The sequence below is a fragment of the Phoca vitulina genome, unplaced genomic scaffold (genome assembly GCF_004348235.1).
Source record: "Phoca vitulina isolate PV1807 unplaced genomic scaffold, GSC_HSeal_1.0 scaffold22, whole genome shotgun sequence".
NCBI classification, from domain to species: Eukaryota; Metazoa; Chordata; class Mammalia; order Carnivora; family Phocidae; genus Phoca; species Phoca vitulina.
In genome coordinates this window covers 24,998,612-25,020,259 of record NW_022589725.1, presented here as the reverse complement: position 1 = coordinate 25,020,259, position 21,648 = coordinate 24,998,612, and the positions used below count along the sequence as shown (strand labels likewise).

The 21,648-nt window shown below is 39.4% G+C and overlaps 1 protein-coding gene across 1 annotated transcript in view; it reads right to left on the bottom strand.

Annotated features, from left to right (window-relative positions):
* Positions 1 to 21,648, bottom strand: part of SPTLC3 (serine palmitoyltransferase long chain base subunit 3) — a 154,393-nt gene that overhangs the window by 112,455 nt on the left and 20,290 nt on the right. The window contains exon 2 of the mRNA XM_032419845.1: positions 7,747 to 7,929. Coding sequence (XP_032275736.1) covers positions 7,747 to 7,929 — 183 coding nt within the window. The remainder of the gene's footprint in view (positions 1 to 7,746; positions 7,930 to 21,648) is intronic.

Genomic DNA, 21,648 nt, shown 5'->3' with positions numbered 1-21,648 from the left:
CAGCCTGGCAAAAGTAAAAAATATGTTGATCCTATCAATATATCAAGTACTAGTGAGGAAGCAAGCACTCCTAGGTACTGCTGACTGGAGTCTAGTTGGGCAAGCTTTTTTGAAAGGCAATTTGCCAATCTCTCATAAGTTGAAATACACATTCCTTGAACCCAGAAAGCCACTTCTAGGAATTATCTTGGAATAAATACATGTGCTGCTCATTGAAGAATTATTTGAAGTAATAAAATAATAAAAAATGATAATATAAATAATCATATACCCACATTATGAAATACCATCATGCAAAGTATTAAAAGGAATGAGATAAACTTGTACTGGCATGTAAAAATCTTCAGACATAGTTAGGTGAAAAAAAAAGTCAGTTACACAACAGTGTGAATGATACAATCCCATTTATGTTAAGGAAAAGACAGAATGGGTGCAAATGAACCTATGTGTAATTAAGTGCATGAAAAAGACAGGAAGGAGGCTTTTGCTTGTTATTTCCATAACAAAAAGGAAAGGAAAAAAAAGATACAGGTTTGAGAAGGGGCTCTTCATTAGTACTTGTCATAATCCACCTATATCACACATTGGCTTAGTAATAGTTGGTGTACGTAGCAAAGCTCTACCTTATCAATATGGTTTCACTCATATGTGGAATATAAGGAATAGCGCAGAGGACCATAGGGGAAGGGAGGGAAACCTGAATGGGAAGAAATCAGAGAGGGAGACAAGCCATGAGAGACTCCGGACTCCAGGAGACAAACTGAGGATTCCAGAAGGGAGGGGCATGGGGGGAAGGGGTAACTGGGTGATGGGTATTGAGGGGGGCACGTGTTATGATGAGCACTGGGTGTTATATGCAACTAATTCATCGTTGAACACTACATCAAAAACTAATGATGCACTATATGTTGGCTAACTGAACAAAATATAAATAAATAAATAAATAAATAAATAAATAATTGGTAGAATGAAAAAAAAATAATGAACTCTGCTTGCCTCCTATTTGTAGACTCCTTCTTGCAAAGGGAAGCAAAGTCTATATTGTAAAAGAACTAAAAAATGATTTAACTAACATTTTAATGACACAGCAGAAGTTATGTATGTGTGTGTAACATGTATATATATATATGTATATATACGTATTTATTTGGATGTTCGGATACATATATCCAGATAAATATTGACCTATGTGAGTATTCACTGTGTTAAGGCTGTGATCTGATTTTACTGATGGTCTTATTTCAAAAAATATTTCTAGAACTATGATTTTAGAGTTGTTGTTCCAACCTATGGCACATATTTTTCTGCTAGAAGCAATCGTGGAAAATATTCAGCCCTTGTGAGGGTGCATTTGTTTTTTAGAAGCGGCCAGGGGCTATTTGGAATGAAGTCTGGTTGGGGAGATTGGGGATTTCACTAGCCAGCAATTTCTGCTGCACTTAAAGCTATTGATTTCTTAGTAGATAGTTAAGTCAAAGAAGTGAGGGAGTGACCATTTGTACCCACAGGAAAGTTCAAGAAGCATTGTTCTAAAATACTGGCTTCTGACTTTCTGCATATGAGAATCACCTGGGAAGCTTTTATGAACCTGACCAAGGGTGCATCACCAATCAATTAAATTAGAATACTTGTGGGTAAAGCCCAGGTATTAGTAGCTTTTAAAACTTCTTTTTTTTTTTTTTTTAAGCTAGGAATACATTTATAGGAAACTCAAAAACAGGGAAACTTAACAATTCTTTTTTTTTTCTCTTTACTGTAGATGTTTATTTTTTTATTTTATTTTTTTAAATTTTAATATGTTATGTTAGTCACCATACAATACATCATTAGTTTTTGATGTGGTGATCCACGATCCATTGTTTTTGTATAACACCCAGTGCTCCAATGCAATACGTGCCCTCCTTAATACCTTAACCCATCCCCCCACCCCCACCCCTAAAACCCTGTTTGTTTCTCAGAGTCCATAGTCTCTCATGGTTCATCTCTCCCTCCGATTCCCCCCCCCTTCATTTTTCCCTTCCTTCTCCTAATGTCCTCCATGCTATTCCTTATGTTCCACAGATAAGTGAAACCATATGATAATTGACTTTCTCTGCTTGACTTATTTCACTTAGCATAATCTCCTCCAGTCCCATCCATATTGATGTAAAAGTTGGGTATTCATCCTTTCTGATGGCTGAGTAATATTCCATTGTATATATGGACTACATCTTCTTTATCCATTCGTCTGTTGAAGGGCATCTCGGCTCTTTCCACAGTTTGGCTATCGTGGACATTGCTGCTATGAACATTGGGGTGCATATGGCCCTTCTTTTCACTACATCTGTGTCTTTGGGGTAAATACCCAGGAGTGCAATTGCTGGGTCATAGGGTAGCTCTATTTTTAAATTTTTGAGGAACTTCCACACTGTTTTCCAAAGTGGCTGTACCAACTTGCATTCCCACCAACAGTGTAAGAGGGTTCCCCTTTCTCCACAACCTCTTTTAAAACTTCTTAGGTGAGTCCAATGTGCAGCATAGGCTGAGAATCACTGGTCTAATATTACCATCTCACAAGCTGCTGGCTAATATGTTAAGTTCCCAGGGAAACCCCAATGAAAGCTCTCTGAGTTTGGACTCACCCAGGTCCAAACAGGAAAACCAGTGCTTGGGCGATCTGTTTGCTTTGGACAAAACTCATACCCAGTGACCTTAATGGAACTCATCCTTCAAATTACTCAGAAGAAAGTCTCTCTGGATGAATCCTGCTATCATATCAGGATGCAAAATGTGGATGCAAAAGGGAAATTTTTAATTCATGCAAACGTTTGGACATTTGTCTTAAAATTCTTTACAGTTACAACTTGCTGAACCCTCTTTGTTTCACGTGGGAGTAAAAATCTCTGGGGATGGGCCAGAAATGTCTGGGATGTACTTGTAGGGGAGCTACAGGGACTCTCTGGATCTAGTGTGAACACGGAATTGCACTGCAATGTTTTCTAACAGGCTGGTACCCTGTGGAGCAGGTCTTGCTGAACCTGTTATCAAACCATAGGGATTGAGAAATGCGGCTGTGCTTGAAGTTTTTCAAGTATCTGATGATGCTTGACATTCATTTGATGATTATATTTGCTGACACCTTCTTCTGGATTTTACAAAGTTAAGTCATTGCATCATTGAGAAAGTGATTTATCTAGAGGTCTTTAACGAATTGCAATTCATCAGCGCAGTGGCCTTTGATTTTAAATAAAAGATACATGGGTCCCCAAAATTAAGAGTTAAAAGAATTTAAGCAAGAATATTTAAACCTTGTACCTGTCTGTATTGTCCTATTCTTTGTCAGTGTCTTCTGATTGTTAGTGGAGTCTATCTGACGTGTCAGATATCCTGGGCTGTGATTTGTTTTTCAGTGCTCTTCTGGAGCAAGGTTTTGATTTTTTTTTTCTTTTCACTTAGTTTATACTAAGTGAATCAGTAATACTAAGTGAATCAGTAACCAAGTGATCTAGATAAAAGGATTGTCAGAGCCTTTATGTTTTGGAGTCAGCTTCAGGGTGTTTGGGCTAGAAATCAAAAAGAAGAAGAATGCAAAAAGATTTTAAATTCGGGGCAACACTTTAGTTTGAATGGATGGTTTGATATGAGACGAGTCATCCCAGTGAGGGAGAAAATAGAGAAACTGGGTTAATAAACTCTTGTATTTGATTAAAACAAGAAAGAAATGAGGAGAGGGGCATGTCAATTAGCTTGTCTACAACAATCATTTTGCTCTGCATATTTTTATCAAAATATCATTTTTTTACACTTAAATATATACAACTTTTTTTTTTTTTTTTTTTTTTTTTTTTTTTAGATTTATTTATTTGACAGAGAGAGATAGCAAGAGAAGGAACACAAGCAGGGGGAGTGGGAGAGGGAGAAGCAGGCTTCCCGCAGCGCAGGGAGCCCAATGTGGGGCTCGATCCCAGGACCCTGGGACCATGACCTGAGCCGAAGGCAGCCGCTTAACGACTGAGCCACCCAGGCGCCCCAAATATATACAACTTTTATTAAAAATAAAAAGAATGCACACAGAGTAGAAGAGTGTAGTCAGAATCAGGCATATCTTTATGATCTTTTTGAAAAACATAATTGCTATTCTCCGCCACCATCTTATGGATGTGCTTTTTTTCCTGGTGTTATTTTGCTCTTGGCTGGTTTGTCTTAAGGGACGATTCATTCTGCTCTCTCAGTGACCAGCTTTTAGAATAGAATATAATGCTCATTTCTGCTAGGAGAACCAGGAGTCATTGGAAAGCAGCATGTTTCCAGCAAGAGACTTCAAGATGTGCCTCAAGTAGCTTATTAACACAAAGCAAGGATACTATCAGAAGTACAGGGCTGGGGAAAAATAGTAAAAGGCTAAAGGTCAGCCTGAAGGTAGGGTTTCTAGTGACCAAGTCCCATCAAAAAGAATATAGTGACTGCAGCCATTGCAATTTATTAAAACCAGTTACCCTGAAAGGCTATAAATGTCTAAAGGGGCTCAAAAGGAAGGAACATATAATAAAAAGTGTGCCATGTGAAAAGTATGACCACCAAGGTGAGTCAATTGACTGATGCTCTCTACCTCACAGAGATCAAACAGGAGGGAAATCATTTATTTTGTAAAGAAATACAGGGCATTGATTTATTTGATGCAATGTCTTCTTCCTGGGAGATGGTTCGAGCAGTGCTTGCAGCCCTGGTGACAGGTGTTGCAATCCAGGCTGCTCGCCCTCACTGTATCCCATTGTTCGGGACTAGGCACCCATTCCCCCAGTGCCGGGAGTATTGGAGACAGACAGCTTGCTAAAGGGAGCTGCCTAATTCAGGATCACATCCCTCTATGGTGGTAATCCCCATCTATCATCGCTGGAGGCTCCACACCCTGCCATCTGTGAGGAATGCTTCTGAAGGGCTCTCCTATCTCCAGAGCTCCCTGTGGGATCCACTGAGGCCTTGGCTGGGACTGCATCACAGCTCACCTGTCTCATCTTGCTCCCTTTGCTCCCTGGCAGGTGTATGGGTGTTGCTTCCAGGAGCACACCGCAGAAACCTTTCTGCCCTCACGCCTCCATCTCAGAATCTGTATCCCTGGGAACCAATTTGCCTGTATATAAATATGTTCTGCTTGAAATGTAAGAAATGCTTTGGAAAGACCAAAGTGACTAGCACTGCTGGTTGCTAGAGCAAAAATATTGGCACAGGGTAGAAAATAGATGGCAGAGCTGAAGCCTAAGCCTACTAAGGGATGCCACACCTGAGAAATTTACATTTGACTCACCCTCTGTCCCAGTAAATATTCTAAAATGTGCTGATCTATTGTGCACCGGTTACCTACACTTGAGGAGCAGGCAGATTGGTGATAAGAACTTCTAGAACAGACCGGCTGGTGTCAGGGAGGGGCTGTGGGGATCCTCGTGAGAATGGCCAAGAAGAACTTGCTTTTCTTATCCTAATCTCCCATTTCATTATCAGCTCCTACTAGATTCAACTGTTTCTATATCCTTTGCCATTTACAGACCTGTACATCCTCAAAACTATATCTGTGCACATATTTTTGCTAATATAAAACTTTGCCATTGTGATGGGTGTGCCACCACCATTCTCATGTCTGACCAAAGTAGAAAGTTGGGATTACCCTGGTTTCTTCCCTTTATCTTATTTTCTATATCTACCTCCTAAATATCTCTATAATTCCCTTTTCTTCATTCCATCTACCTCTTCACCAGTTTAAGGACAAATATCTCTTTCCTAAACTATTTTAAGGCTTTTTAAATTGTCACTTTGCTTCTAGTCTTGAATTGGAATTCCATCTCTTACATCTGTTAAATTCTCTGAAGTTCTTCATTCTTGTCTCTCCCTTCCTCTTTTTTCTCTATAGACCTTCCTTGGGAGATCTCATCTACTTCTGTGGCTTTGATTAATGTTGATATGCTTAAGATATGCTACAGATGACACAGTATTCATCTGGGACTTTTCTCCAGGGGTCAAGACCTTTATATCTGCCAATTCTCAATGTGTCAAAAAACGAACTGACCATTTTCCCCTCCAACTGGCTCTTCCTCCTCTATTCCCCACTTCTTTTTTTTTTTAAAGATTTTATTTATTTATTTGACAGAGACAGAGACAGAGACAGCGAGAGCTGGAACACAAGCAGGGGGAGTGCGAGAGGGAGAAGCAGGCTTCCCGCTGAGCAGGGAGCCCGATGTAGGGCTCGATCCCAGGACCCTGGGATCATGACCTGAGCCGAAGGCAGCCGCTTAACGACTGAGCCACCCAGGCGCCCCTCTATTCCCCATTTCAATGAATGTCACAACCTTCTTCCTGCCCAGCTGCCCAAGGCATAGACCTGGGTGTGATCTTTGATTTGTCTATCTCCCTAATTCCCCAAGTCAAGCCAATCATTCTTAATTCCATCTTCTTTAACATCTTTTGGCCTTATCTCTTACTACCACCCCTATTATAACTACCCTGGATTTACCGCAAGGTCTCATCTAGTTTTTTTAATTTTTAAGCTGGATTTCTGCATCAGTCTCTTAACTGGTTTTTTGGTCTGTGCTGTCCTGCAATCCCTTTTTCATAGGCCAGTGAACATGGTCTTTCTAATTTACAAATCTGCATTCCTCTGCCTGAATTCCTTCAATGCCTACCCATTGTTCTTATAATAAATATCTTTGGCTTATAAACACCCATTATAGTCTGGTCCCTACTTGCCTCTCAAACAATCTTTCTCCCCACATACTCCCACTGTCACTCACAATAGTCCAGTCATTGGAATTCCTTGGTTTCTTGAATGTACAATGCTTTCTCTTACCTCTTTCACACCATGTTTTCTTTCCCTATGTTCTTTGCTTAGATGTGTTCAAGGCTCCATCATGTGGAATGATCCATGTCCATAATCATCATAGTATTTCAAAGCAATTTTTAGAAAAAAGGAATTCAGGGCATCATAAATCATATGAACCAATTCAGAGAATTTGTTAGGAAAATGCAGGCTCTTTACAGATCCCTGAATATTTTCTAGGTTGTCCTCGTAGCTCTATGTGAAAAGAGGATGATGTAGACTTTTGTGGGTTAACTATCAAAAGTACCTAGATTAGTGGTTCTAAATTGGCGTTTTTTGTACTTCATGACACCATTTGACAATGTCTGGAGAAACGTTTGATTGTCACAAGTGTGTGGTAGAATGCTAATTCATTGATATGAATAGAGGTCAGGGGTGCTGTTAAAAACCCTACAATGCACAGGGCAGCCTTCTACATCAAAGAATTATCCAATCCAAAATGTCAATTTTACCAAAGTTGAGAAACCATGACCTAACTGAAATTAAAATTTCATATTTCACTCAGGCACACTTTTCTAGAACATAAACAATATTAATCTCACAACAAGAAGACCAGAGTCCAGTCCTATCCAAAAACCTTTGTTCTTATATTTTGATTTTTTTCATCTTTAAAATGGTAATTTAATACCTGTCTCATGGGATTGTTATGAAAATTAAATATGATGATGTATGAGAAAACCCTTAGTTCAGTGTCTGGAGAATAGTAGTTGCTCAATAAAATATTTGTTAAAAAAACAAAGTGTGACACATGGAGGATGGAGTTTATGGGGTGGAGATGAATAGAATTTATCCTGAGTGGTTCCTGAGTGCCTCACTCTTTTTTAGGATCTGTACACTTCTGAGAACACTTAAGAGAAGAATATGCATTGACAAAGATCCAAGGAGGTACACATACATACTTTTTGTTCTTCTCGCTCTATGGCTGCGTTACACTTTTCTATCCCGCAGCTCCTCAAAAAGTCTCTGAGATAGCCAAATAGGGTTCCAAGTCCATATCCCAAGTAAGTGAAAACCATAACGTGAAGAGGTGCTTCCTCAAAGGATTCAACAATTGGCTTGTAAAAATGTGGCCTCCCATTTTGCTGAAAATGCAAAAGAAAATAGAAGGTTAGTTCTCTTCCATTACAATAAAATATATATCTAAAATTTTTGACTTTGAACATTTTAACTTTCAAAGGACATGTTTAGGATCATAAAAAGTGCTTAAAGAAAAGTGGAAGTTGATCATGAAAAAGGGTAATCAGAAAGGTACATTTTATTTTACAACCCCCTAATAAAATAATTGATTCAGGCAAAAATTCTCAACAGATGCTAAATCCAGTAAGTGAAAAGTTAATGAGGAATACAGTTTTTGCAAGATGCCAAAGTATCACCCCATCGGTTACTCCCTGATCACAAATCTGAGGTTACTACCTTGACCGGGTGATCAAATTCCATTACCAATGTTGGAACAAGACCATCTGTGCTCTTATCATAATGTAATATTCAATACACTAATGATGCATTTAACCTGAATTTAGTCAAGTTTTTATATATAACTTCCGTTTCACAAGAAACATCAAGATAAGGGGATGTGGCAAATGACTTCATGAGGAAACAATCAGATAATCCACAATGTGCACAGCAAAGGAAATTATCAACAAAATGAAAAGGCAACCGATGGAATGGGAGGAAATATTTGCAAACCAAATATATGATAAGTGGTTAATATCTAAAATAAAGAACTCATACAACTAAAAACCCCTTATATAACCTGACTTAAAAATGGCCAAGGTCCTGAATAGACATTTTCCCAAAGAAGACCTACAAATGGCCAATAGGTATATGAAAAGGTACTCAACATCACTAATCATCAGGGAAATGCAAATGAAAACCACAATGAGATACCACCTAACACGTATTAGGGTGTGGTTACTATCGAAAAGGTAAATGATAACAAGTGTGGGTGAGGATGTTGAGAAAAGGCAACCCTTGTACACTGTTGGTGGGAATATAAGTTCGTACAACCATTATGAAAATGTACAACCCATATGAGGTTTCTCAAAAAATTAAAAAAAATAGAAATAACACATGATCCAGCCATCCCAGTTCTGGGTATATATCCACAGGAAATGAAATCAGTGTCTTGAAGAGATATCTGTACCTCCAAGTTCATTGCATCATTATTTATAATAACCAAGATACAGAAATAATCTAACTGTCTGTAGATGGATGAATGGATAAAGAATATAAAATATTGTAGAATATTATTTAACCACAAAAAAGAAGGAAATCCTGCCGTTTGTAACAACATAAATGAATCTGGACTACATTATGCTAAATGAAATAAACCAGGCACAGAAAGACAAATACTGCATGATCTTACTTATATGTGGAATCTAAGAAAGCTGAACTCACAGAAGCAGAGAGTAGAATGGTGGTTACCAGGGACAGGAAATAGGGGAAATTGGGAGATGTTGGCCAAAGTATGTAAGTCTTCAGTTATAAGATGAATTAAGTTCTGGGATCTAATGTACAGCATGGTTACTACAGTTAGTAACACTCTCACCACACACAAAAAGTGGTAACCAGGTGAGGTGATGGATGTTTAATTAGCTTGGCTGTGGTAATAATTTCACAATGTTTACATATATCAAATAACACTTTACATCTTGAATATATATATTTTTATTTGTTAATTATACCTCAATAAACCTGGACAAAAGAAGGAAAAAAGAGGGGTGGTGGAGGGGACTTAAAAGACATAAACCAATGCAGTGTGTGTTCTTTCATTGGATCCTGTTTTGTTGTAAAAACTTGGTTAAAAAATACATATTTTTAACAACTGCATAAATCCAAATATGGACTGGATATATATCTTATTAAGAAATTATTGTTCATTTTGTTAGGAGTGATAGTAGTATTACAGTTATATGAGGAAATACTTCAGTGCATGCTGAAGTATTAGGGGAATTAAATGTTATGACACCTGTAATTTTTTTTCAAATGGTCCATCAAAAATAAAATATATCTATGAAACAACTTTGGGAAAATGTTAATAACTGTTGAGTCTATGGGGCGCCTGTGTGGCTCAGTTGGTTAAGTGTCCACTCTTGATTTTGGCTCAGGTCATCGTCTCAGGGTTGTGAGATTAGCCCCATGTCAAGCTCCGTGCTAAGTGTGGTTCCTGCTTATGAGTCTCTCTCTCCCTCTCCTGCTGCCCCTCTCTCCACTCTCTCTCTCTCTTAAAAAAGAACAACTGTTGAATCTAGGTGGAGGTCATATGAATATTTGTTACATTATTTTTTCACTTTTGTGTGTGTTTGAAATTTTTTATAACAGAAAGTTACAGGAAGTATTTCTTTCTTTATATTAAGTGTCAATATTCCAGTGGAACATAACTTTTAGTACCAAACCATTCTGATTCCTGTTTAACTGATTTGCACATAGTAACATAACCAATATTAGCTCAGTGGATTAATGAGTAAATTATTCCTAAGGATAAGATTAATTTTTAGTCTTTAATAAGTATTTATACATTAATTCATTATTTCACTCAACAATCATAATGCAATGTCCAGATTCCGCATTTCTCAATGAGAAGTGTTTTGACCACTTGGAATATATAACTTTTAGTGACTTACAGGAAATTGTCAAATGTCTACTAATATTTAATGCATTAATTTAACTTACACATATATATTTAGAATGATGCATTATATAAAATCTTATTAATTAGAAGCATTGTTTTTGCTACTGTCATAATCTTTGTTGCCACTATAAACACTGTTTAATTCCATCAACACAGTTTTCTAGAGTATGTCACCTTCCTTTCCCCTATGTTTTTTGAGCTGCAGTATTTTGGAAATCTCCATGTGGCTTAGTCACTGCAAGTTTTATCCCAAGCCACAAGATACATGACAATCAAAAAACTCTGTCTGTAGATGAGTATTTCTTATGTCTACATCACTTGTTTTTAAAGCAATTTTTAAAAAGCCTTTTTATAATGACATTGAACACGTGAGTTGTTAAGTCAAAACCCCCATGAGATATTATTAAATCTTATTAAAATTCCTTGCCTCCTTATTTATGCATTCTATCAGGTTGCTTCTCTAGATACTCTAAATTAATGTGGATGGATGTTGCTCTTGTCTCATATGTCTTCCCCAAACATTACCTGGTGTCTTAAATAATGACAGTGAGAGAGCATTGCTTAATATGAGGTCTTGAATGAGAGGTTATAAACAATGCCTTGTATTTGGGATTATAGGGCATTCATTGGGTGCCTACTGTGAGCTGACTATGTGCTAGGTTCTGGGGATTCAAAGATGAACAAAACAGACCGGGTCCTTGGTTCCTGACTTCTTGACCTCCTTCTCGCTATGTCCTCCCACCTGTCCTGTAGGTCTGATGGACAGCTGTTCTTACTATTCTGGTGTCAGCTTTGGCTCCTATCCTTGGCTTTGTTCTGTGCTTAACCTTTGGACTACATCTGTGTCTTGCATTCCAAGTGACCTCCTAACCCAGTTAGGAACCATCTCTTGGCTCCTTTCACATCATGGGGACACACCATTGGCTTCCTTCTTTCCTTGATTTGTCAGATTCCAGGAAAAGGGAATGAGATCCTCATGAAGGAGGATTTGATGAACTTTTGTGACTGGTAATGTACAACATCAAGGAAGAGGGAAATGGAAAGTATCTGCAAGGAGCATTTTGTTATTATTGATAAGAAGACAGAGGGAATTAGAAGGGGGGGCTGCTAATGGGGGGAAGACTGAATTGGAGGTGGTTATGGCTCACAGAAGTGGGACTATTTGCCAGGCAGTTAGAGATGCAGGAAAAGAGAGGCTCTGGTTGAAACGGAGTCAACTGCTATGAGGCATAGTTTAAGCCATGATTGAAGGTGAATGAGATAAAGGACAAATTATGAAGAGAGAAGAACAGTAGGTTTGAGACAGAATTTGGAGACCCACTGATTTTAAGGGCACCATAGATGAAGAAGATTGAGTGAAAGGGACCCGATACAGGTGACTTCCAGAAACATCACTTAACCTGCTCACAAATTAACCACTTTGGTTGACTTAGAAGATGGCTAAGATGGCACATGTAAAGAGATACACTGCCAGGTCATCCTGTGAGGATAAGCTGAAGATTTTCCTTTTTTCCATTTCTGAGCTCCATATTTGGCCAAATCAAGCAGCACATTTCCCCTGAAATCCATGGGAACTTTTTTCTTGAAATGGCTCTGAGGCAAACCTGCACTGCACAGAATAGTCTACCTAGATGCAAGTAACACTCTCAGTTGGGTGCACAGCCTGGGCTTGTGTAACTAGTTTTTTTGTCCCTGTGACTTGTTCTGGAAGAAAGTTATAACATAAAGAAGAAATGTTCAACAATGTCCATCAATTCAAACCAATATCTACTTTTTCTCATATAACTTGATTTATTTATTTTAATTTAATTTAATGTACTTTTATTTGGCAGAAAGAAAATGAGATACCTTGATGGAGAACAAAGTTATCTGGAAATATATAGGTCTTTCTTAACAGATGGAAAGTGACTCATTTATTACATCCCTTTATTTAAAATTGAAGTCCATCATACCTCTTGGGAAAGGTTTCTCAATCTGGGGTTGGATAGTTATTCTGAAATATGAGATTTTGTCTTTTCAAAGTAAATGAAGCATTAAAATATTGCTTAATAAGTTTGCTGGCCAAAGGCTGACACAGCGTGGGAATCCATAATGCACTTTCTTTCTCTGTTCTACCTTTTCTTTCACAGCCTTGAAAATAAACAGATCCTGAGCCACCTAGCCTAGAGTGCCTGCTCATTTGCAACACTGCGACACCCTGAGATTTGTTCACTTCCTGCATTCCTGTCACATCTGGAAATAAACAGGGTGTTGGGGCATGCTGGGAGGACCCACTTTTACAGGTGACGAGTCTTCCATTCAAATTAGCAGGTCTTTCGCTGGCTGCCTATTTTAGAAGTCCTATGCTAACATTTGAGGGGATATGAAATTAAGAAATACAGTCCCTTTCTCCCAGAATTGATAATGTTATGGTGTATGTGGGAGGTGGGGTAGGAGCGGGAAGAGGAGTGAGCAAAAATGACCATAACATAGAGCAAAAAATAAATGTCATAAGGGTGCCACAAATGGGTGCTCAGGAGAGGCTTCCTGAAGGAGGTGGAATTTGAGCCCAGTCTTGAAGAGCTGAATGGTGGAGAGCTCTTCAGCAGCCATGAGACTACCTGGGTTCAAATCCTGACACTTTCATTTGCTGACTGGATGACCTTGGCAAGTCCTTTAATTTCTCTTGCCCTCAAATGCCACAAGTGTACAATGGAGCTAATAAGGTTTTTTTTTTTTTTAAGATTTATTTATTTAAGACAGAGTGAGCATGAGTGGGGGGAGGGGCAGAGGGAGAGAATCTCCAGCAGACTCCCCGTGACCAGCACAGGTCACAGGGCTCCATCTCTGGACTGTGAGATCATGATCTGTGCCAAAACCAAGAGTCGGCCGGCCAACCGACTCAGCCACCCAGGCGCTCCTAAGGGTTACTTGAAAATTAAATGAGATAATATATGCAAAGTACCTGCCACAGAATAAGTACTCATGAAATGTTATGATTTTCATGAAATCTTCTGAATAGAGAAGACAGATCAAACTGTTAGACTAAAATATTTGGGAAGAAAGGGAAAGAATATCTGTGGAGCCCTGGCCAGTACCTACATATATGGAGAAGCAGGTGGAGGAGAATCCACTGGGAGACAGCAAGTGTGAAGGATGAAGCAGTGGGAGGTTCAAGGGGGAGGAGAGGCAGAGGATTGGGACACTGGAGCTGAGGAAAAACATTGCATATGGGCACGCTCACAAGGAAACTTCAGCAAGTGATTTTATCCACCTATTTTCTGAGTGGTTTTATGGACAGCAGGATTTAAGGAGAAAGGGGGTGTGGAGGCAACAGGCCTTGGAGTGGTGACTACTCACTGAAGAAGTGTGATGGTGAAGGATGGGACAGACAGGAGGTGGTGGCTTTAGGTACTAATAGTGAGGGGAGCTGCTTTTTTGCAAATAAAGAAATAGCATATTTAGGAATTGAAGAAAGTACCCAATAGATTAAGGACAACTGGAGATTAAGGGAAGAGATGGTATAATTCCCAGAACAGTGCCCCTGAGGGGGTGGGAGGGGGCACATGTGACTATCTTGACCAGAAGGACACGGACAGTCTCAGTAGCATTCCCCCCCTGCCCCCAGAATTTTGAAAAACAAACAAAAACCCCAAACATGCTGCAGGCCTTTGTTCTGCTCTAGTCCTCAGAGTGGGATAAAAAGGGATGAGCAAATCTAGAATCAAGTTAATTCTGTAGATTAACCACCCACTCACAAGCAAGCTTTTGTTTTCAGACTGAGGCAGCCCATGGAACACGGCACATTCCATTATCCTGCTGGGTTGGTCCATGGAAAGAAGAGCCAAGATGAGTTTGAAGAAACTGTCAGGTTTTGGTCACTATGGGGATAGGAAGTCTGGGAGTAAGATAGTCTCTGGGATGACAAAATGCTAAAGGGAATTTAGAGCACTGGGGATAAGGAGAGGGCCATCTTCCTTTCTGAAGTGGAATGTATGCAGAATTTTCCACATTATGAGAGTTGGGTAGACCTCCTCTGAGGTCTCCTGGGTAGAACAAAAACTTCCGAGGATACTGGCATTTTGGGATTGAGTGTCTACCTACATTGTAGTTGCTAGGTTTTGAGCAGAGAAACAGAACCACTGTGAATGATATCAAAAAGGACACTTATTCCAGTGATTAGGTTGTACTCAAATGTGGGAGTTGGTTAAAAATCTATGGGAGGGGAGACCATTTCCACAATGGTGCCATGAAGAGCTTCCATGGACCATCTTAGCAGTAAAACAAGCATAACTGGTAAAAATTAAAAAAATACAACCATGTAAAGTACCTGGAATTGTCTTAAGGACATACAGCAAATGAAGAAACATTTATTTATTGCTTGTGTGTGTGTGTGTATGGCTAGTATATATATATTTTTTTCTTTTTTAAAAAAAATTATCATCCTTAAGGTAATAAAATTCAAAGCAGCTCTTTCTTCAGTAGAACTCTTACTTTTACTCTAAAATATTTGAGTGTTTTATTGATTCCCAAGTTCCCATTTATTTCTCTTCTAAAATACTCTGGAATGTCAATTATACAAATGATACAGCCTGAAAGCTCATAAAAGTGGAATGATACAAGAATGATGAGCGTAACAATTCCACCTTATTTGGAAGGTACTTCATGCCTGAAAGTTGTCTGGGGATATTAACAAATGAGTACTTTAACCACAGCCTTATATCATGTGTTTGGTAGGTATAAATGTTTAGAGATGCTTTATGAAACTCTTATGTCTCAGTTTGGTCTAAGTCCTATCATCTTGTCACAAATAGGTGAGACTCTTCTGCTCAGAGGTATCATTTGGTTCTATATGTTTACAGTCATGTTTAATTTGGGCATAAGCACCTTACTAACTTTATTTCTGACTTCTACAGACACCTGGTATAATTAATCATTAACTACTGGCAAACTAGATTTTTTTTTTACATGATAAAAGCCAAGTGGAAACCTCTTATCTAGTGTATTCCAGGAGGATAGCTGTTGTAAAAGAAACAGTTGCTCAGCCAACTCAAATTGTTCAGGCCACTGAGATACATGAACATGTGACAACTTAGGTTAAAACTTTTTTTTTTTTTCCACACAGTCTTCAAACTCCAGCCTCAAGTGTACCTCGTTATTGTTGTTTTCTTCTATTTCAACACTAAACCAGGCCTTACTGAGTGCCCATGTTACCAAATGCTCTGCCAGGAGCATCTGCCAGGATGCGCCCACAGACAGACTAAAGGCTGACAGCTATTACCACAGAGAGATGTTCAGGGTTCCATGGGAACTGGGATAAGGTTGTATCTAACCTTGGCTAGAAAAGGTAGGGGAGGCTTCATGAATGAGAACGTCTTTGACCAAGGGCTTGAAAGATGAGGGCAGGAAGGATAAGGGCAGTAGGAATGGATGGAGAGAAAGATCCCCAACTTAGAACTGGAAGCATCAGGGGAGATACTCATCAACCCATCCCCGGGACCACTGCAATCACCCTATCACTTCCTGGATGCTCTCCTTTTTCCATCCTGACTCCTCCAATCTGCAGCTACTTAGGTAACTTTAGCTCTAAAATCCATTTGTCACGGAGTTTCCAAAGTGCTCCCTAGAGATGGCCATTAACAGAAAGGGTTTTGGAAAGGCTATATACCTCTGTGTCTCTTGGGTATTCGCAGTTTACAAAAGCTAGGATATAAGAGCCATCTTTCTTGTTCTTCACTGTTATTCCCTATTGCTAGCACACAGCTTCCCATGGTAGGTGCTGAATAAATACTTGCTCATTGAATCAGCTTAATGAATACTATTAAAATAATGGAGTGAAAAACCATTTAACTTTGGGAAATCCAGCACATGTAATTCAAATGTATTTTTCATCTTTCATATAAATCTACCCAGGCCATGACAAAACTCTTTTTGGGAAGTGTTGGTTTTCAGCATAAAGCTAAGTTTCTTAGCACCGAAATGACCTGCCTCAAGTCCTCCCGTTTCCTGCCTTGCATTTGTTGCTTAAGCAACATTAAACTTTCATTTCACACCCTGATTTTATCTCCTCCACAACTTTTCTCATGCCGCCACTTTCTTGTAATTTCTTCAGTTTCTACTCCCTTCCATAACTGTCTTCTGCTACTGCCCCTCCCCTCCCCACACCACACACACATACCCTTTGCTTGCCTAATAGCCCCTGTTTAAGACCAGCTCTGGCTGTTTCACTTCGTAAAAAGATCCAGGCTCGATGTTCTCACGGCATAACACCAACATTATACTCACCACATTGTGTTACAATAATATTTTCAGAAGACAAGTCATTTAATAAAAGGACAGAAAATAAAGGATCACTTGTAAAATAATAGCTTTCATTATCTTGCACTCAGGCCTTTCAAATATTTCAAATATTTTAACCCTGTTGTTTGTCCAGTGTGGCAAAGACTGGCTATTCACCAAACCCATTTCTCTTTACTCTTCCTCCCAGCTGTGCTACATTGCCCTCATCCCTTGCAGACAGAAATGGCCATGTGACTGAATGTGGACCAATGTGAAATGGGTGGAAGCGAAATGTGCCGCTTTCATGCCTGGCCCATAAAAAAAGCCTCTCTCGTTATCCATTTCTTTCTCTTTTTCTCCTGTTGCCCTCTGAATGCTGATAGCCAAGGTGACCTTGAAAGCCACACATTAAAGATTGCAGAAATTTTGTTAGTCTGATTCTCTGAATAACTGCATGAGCAGAGTCCTCACCACATTCTCCTCCAGCTTCCTATCACTGTCAATTAGACCTACTACAACTGAGAAATAAACTTCTATTGGGTTATGCCATTGAGATTTGGTGGCTCATTTATTATGACACCTATTATTATGTTAATGAATACTTACTATAAGGATTCTATTAAAATGTTTTTGTTTCTAGCCCTTGCTTAGATATGTTTGGGAGAAGTCTAAGAATTGTCAGCTCCCTAAGGAAACATGTGTATCAGGACCCATCTGGGCTGACCAAAATTCAAATTTAAATCTGGGAAGTTTATGCCAGAAAATTAACGGAAATGAAATTCTTGATTCATTGAGCATCTCTGTATATTATATGATTTAGGCTTCAGTGGCCACAGACATCAGAGAGAAAGAGAGACAAGATTATAAAGATGGAATTTTTCAGGGGATAAGATCTTTATACATAGCTACTTCAATCCTTTTTTTTTTTTTTTTCTATTGATGAACAAGTTCAGTTCTTGTGAGGTTAAATTTGTTTCCCACTGTCTTGGCTTTCCTCTTCACCATCTGAAAAGGTAGCTAATAGGTCAGGACAGCCCATCAAGAGAGCCATAGGCTTCCACAGGATACACCCAGATTGGGAAATGAAGGATTCAAAATAAAGGGCAGGATTGCTTGGAGGGATGTAAAGAGTCCCCCAGTAGAGTGCTCAATGAATATCTGTTGTAGGAATGAGTGAATGAGAGGGAGAGAGCCAAGCTTGGGAAAGGCTGGGAGAGGGGAGGAGGACCTTCTAGGACAGGAGGACCAGCATGGGCACTTGTTGGTGGGTGGAAACAGAACCTCGCATGGACCTCTGGCTGGACCTCGTGTGTTACCTACTTGGAGATGAGATGTATGGAGCCCACCGGCATTGAATGAGCCTTCTATGGCAAGGTAAGCTAGAATTTCTGTTTCAGATAGTAGTGAAAGAAAGGTGTGCCTTCATTGGGATGCCTCATTATCAGAACTGCAGGAGGAATACAGGGCAGAAAGGTTTGGAGGATCCTTAGATCTTACTTGGGATGACAGCTGGAGGGGAGGCTCTAAAATCAATTTGACATAATTCAAACAAAATGGCTGTCCTTCACCACCCTGCAATGATTGTATTCTTCTATTTACAACCAGCTGGCTTACTTGAGGAACACAAAGCTTTTACTGAGTTATCCCGATAAACCAAAGAAAACAATATACCAGTAATTTAATATCACTGAGAATCACTACCATCTATTATCTTGTTGATCATTTATAATGTGCCATGTAAGAAGAGTGCTTCTCTCTGAGGTGCTCAAAGAGTTATGACCATGTTCTTATTTATTTACATGATATTCTTAAGAGGTAGGTGGTGGACAACTGTAATAGAACTAGAATTACCTTTACTTAATAAGAGAGACATACGGCATTAAGCAACTTCCCCACAGTTGCTTGGGGAAGGCAGGACAGGTCAGGGCAAAGTTGAATTTCTCAACTTTACAATAACAAAGTTGAAGCAGAAAAGCTTGAATTTAGACCTTTGGGATATATTGAAACATATTTCAGAAATAAAATAGCTATAGGGCTGAATTTTTTCCCTTTCCAGGTAAGTACTGGTAGCTGCAAACACTCTGTAGGAAGGCTGGCTACCATGGGCATGTACCTGTATTGGACACCAGGAGAATCATTCAGGGAGTCTCTCTTATAACCCCATCTTTATAGAGCTCATGGGCTAATGGGGAGATAAAATTTGCATACAAAAATATAATATTTCAGGACTGGAGAGTAAGAAGTATTCAGTGGCAACATCTCATCAAGTGTATAGCAGTGGTAAAAAGCAAGCAGGAAGTTTGATAAGTCATCCCATCCTTATACATTTGTTTATTCATTCATTCAGCAAATAAATATTGACTACCTACCCTGTGCCAGCTGCTGTGCTAGGTCCAAGTGACATGGTGATGACCAAAGGGGTCACAGCCTCTGACCTCATGGTCTGTGTGTGTGTGCTATCCAAAAAATAATCACCAGCCACATGTGGCTATTTACATTTAAATTTAAATAGTTACAATTAAATAAATTTAGAGACTTAGATCCTCAGTTACTCTAGCTGCGTTTCAAGTGTTCGATAACCACATGTGGCTGGTGGCTACCTTATGAAAGGGAGCAGATATACAACATTTCCATTACCACCGGAAATTCTGTTGTTCAGAGGTCAGCCAATTGTGGTCTACAGGCCAGATCAGGCTCACCACTTGCTTTTATAAATAAAGTTTTATTGGACTACAGCTACACCCATTTGTTTATGTATTGTCTATGACTGCTTTCATGCTATAACGGCAGAATTGAATGGTTGGGACAGAGACTGTATGGCCCACAGAGCTGAGAAAGTATTTATTATCTGGCCCTTTAGAGAAAAATTTTGCCAACCCCTGGTCTAGATGGAAATACAGACACATAACAAATACTTACAAAAAGGGAAATGATGAATACATAAGAGTGCTGTGGGATGGACAGGTTGGGAATCTGACCTAGTTTAGGAAAAGAGAAAGACCTTCCTAAAGAAGACAGTGTTTAAAATGAGATCTGAATAATCAGTAGGAGTTTACCAGGCACAATGTTCCCAGCAGAAGGAAGAGCCTGAAGAACTGTGGGAAATGGGGAGAGGGCACAGTATTTGGTAGGCATGGACAGTGAGGGGGCAGGCATGGTCAAGGGTCATTTCTGGGGCATGGGGGGAGTCCATCCACTCTGTCCATTGATAGTACATCAGTGCCTAGAATGATGTCAGATATGTAGTAGATATCCAATAAATATTTGATGAATGAATGAATGAATGAACAGCCCAGGGAGGTTATGGAGAGCTCATAAATCAAGTTTAGGATTTCAGCCCTGATCCTAACAAGGTAACCACTGATGAGTTTAAGAAAATCTGTGGCTTAAGAATGTGATCAGATGTGTGTTTTCAAAAGGCCCTTGGAAGCTGGGTGAAGAACAGATCTTTGGGAGCACCCACATTCAGTGATTCACAGTGATTTGTGGTCATATGGTTGGTAATTTTAAAGTCTTTCCTGTATCTACTGTGGAAGATTTAATGAAGCAAACTTATTCAGGTGATTCTGAAATTTTTAATTTACAACCCCAAATCAAAAGGAATCTCTTAATCTGCATGGGAATGAACCAACAACAGAGTTGTGCTTTGACTAGGTGAGGTGTGCACTGTGGTATTTCTTTACCACGCCAGGCAGCCAGTGACTCATAGGTAAGTTTTAACAAGGGCGGGGCTTTTGGAAGTGCACAAAATGTGGTTCTAGGAGTCATTTGGCTGAGCTCAGTGGACTGAACTTGGATTACAAACAATGGTTTTTCTCTTTGAATCAAAGTGAATCTATTTTTTTCTTGCACCTCAGTGATGCTGAACTACGTACTTGGGCCGCACCCAAAACTCGTGTTCTGTGAAGCAAGGCCAAACAGTGCCTGACTTTTAGCAACATGAAGAAGCAGAAGGCCCTGCTACCTAGAAAGAGAGAAACTTGCCAAGGATCCAGTTGTGTTCCTTCTCTATGTGTTTATTAGTATTTGGTTCGTGGTTGCACATACCTATTCTCCTTGCTTTTCTCCTCCCTTTCTCTGCCTGTTACTCTATAAAACCACACACATTTTATGCATGTCAAGAGCATCTTAGGAGCCTATAACCTGGTTCATCTTTTGCTGGCCTTTGAAGACAAAATGTGTCTTTTTTTTTTTTTTTAGAGAGAGAGAGAGTGAGCACATGCATGCCAACAGATGGGGTGGGGATGGGCAGGGGCAGACAGAGAGGGAGAGAGAGAATCGTAAGCAGGATCCATGCCTAGCATGGAGCCCAACCCAGGGTTCAATCCCATGACCCTGCGATCATGACCTGCACCAAAATCAAAAGTTAGAGGCTTAACTGACTAAGCCACCCAGGCACCCCCAGGATGTGTCCTTAAAGAGATTAGTTGAACATTACTAACATTTCCTGGCTGGAATCTTGTTTCTGTGGAAGGCAGCACATATTATTTTATTGTCCATGAAAACCTTTTTCTCCTTGGAAAAATAAGTATACTGTCTCCAAACAACCCATTCACCAAGAATATGATACCATAACAACTTATTTCTTTTATTTTTTATTTTTAAATTTTATTTTATTGTTATGATCATTAGTTTTGTTTTTGTTTTATTATGTTATGTTAATCACCATACATTACATCATTAGTTTTTGAGGTAGTGTTCCATGATTCATTGTTTGCGTAAAACACCCAGTGCTCTATTCAATACGTGCCCTCTTTAATACCCATCACCGGGCTAACCCATCCCCCCACCCCCCTCCCCTCTAAAACCCTCAGTTTGTTTCTCAGAGTCCATAGTCTCTCATGGTTCGTCTCCCCCTCTGATATCCCCCCTTCATTTTTCCCTTCCTACTGTCTTCTTTTTTTTTTTTTCT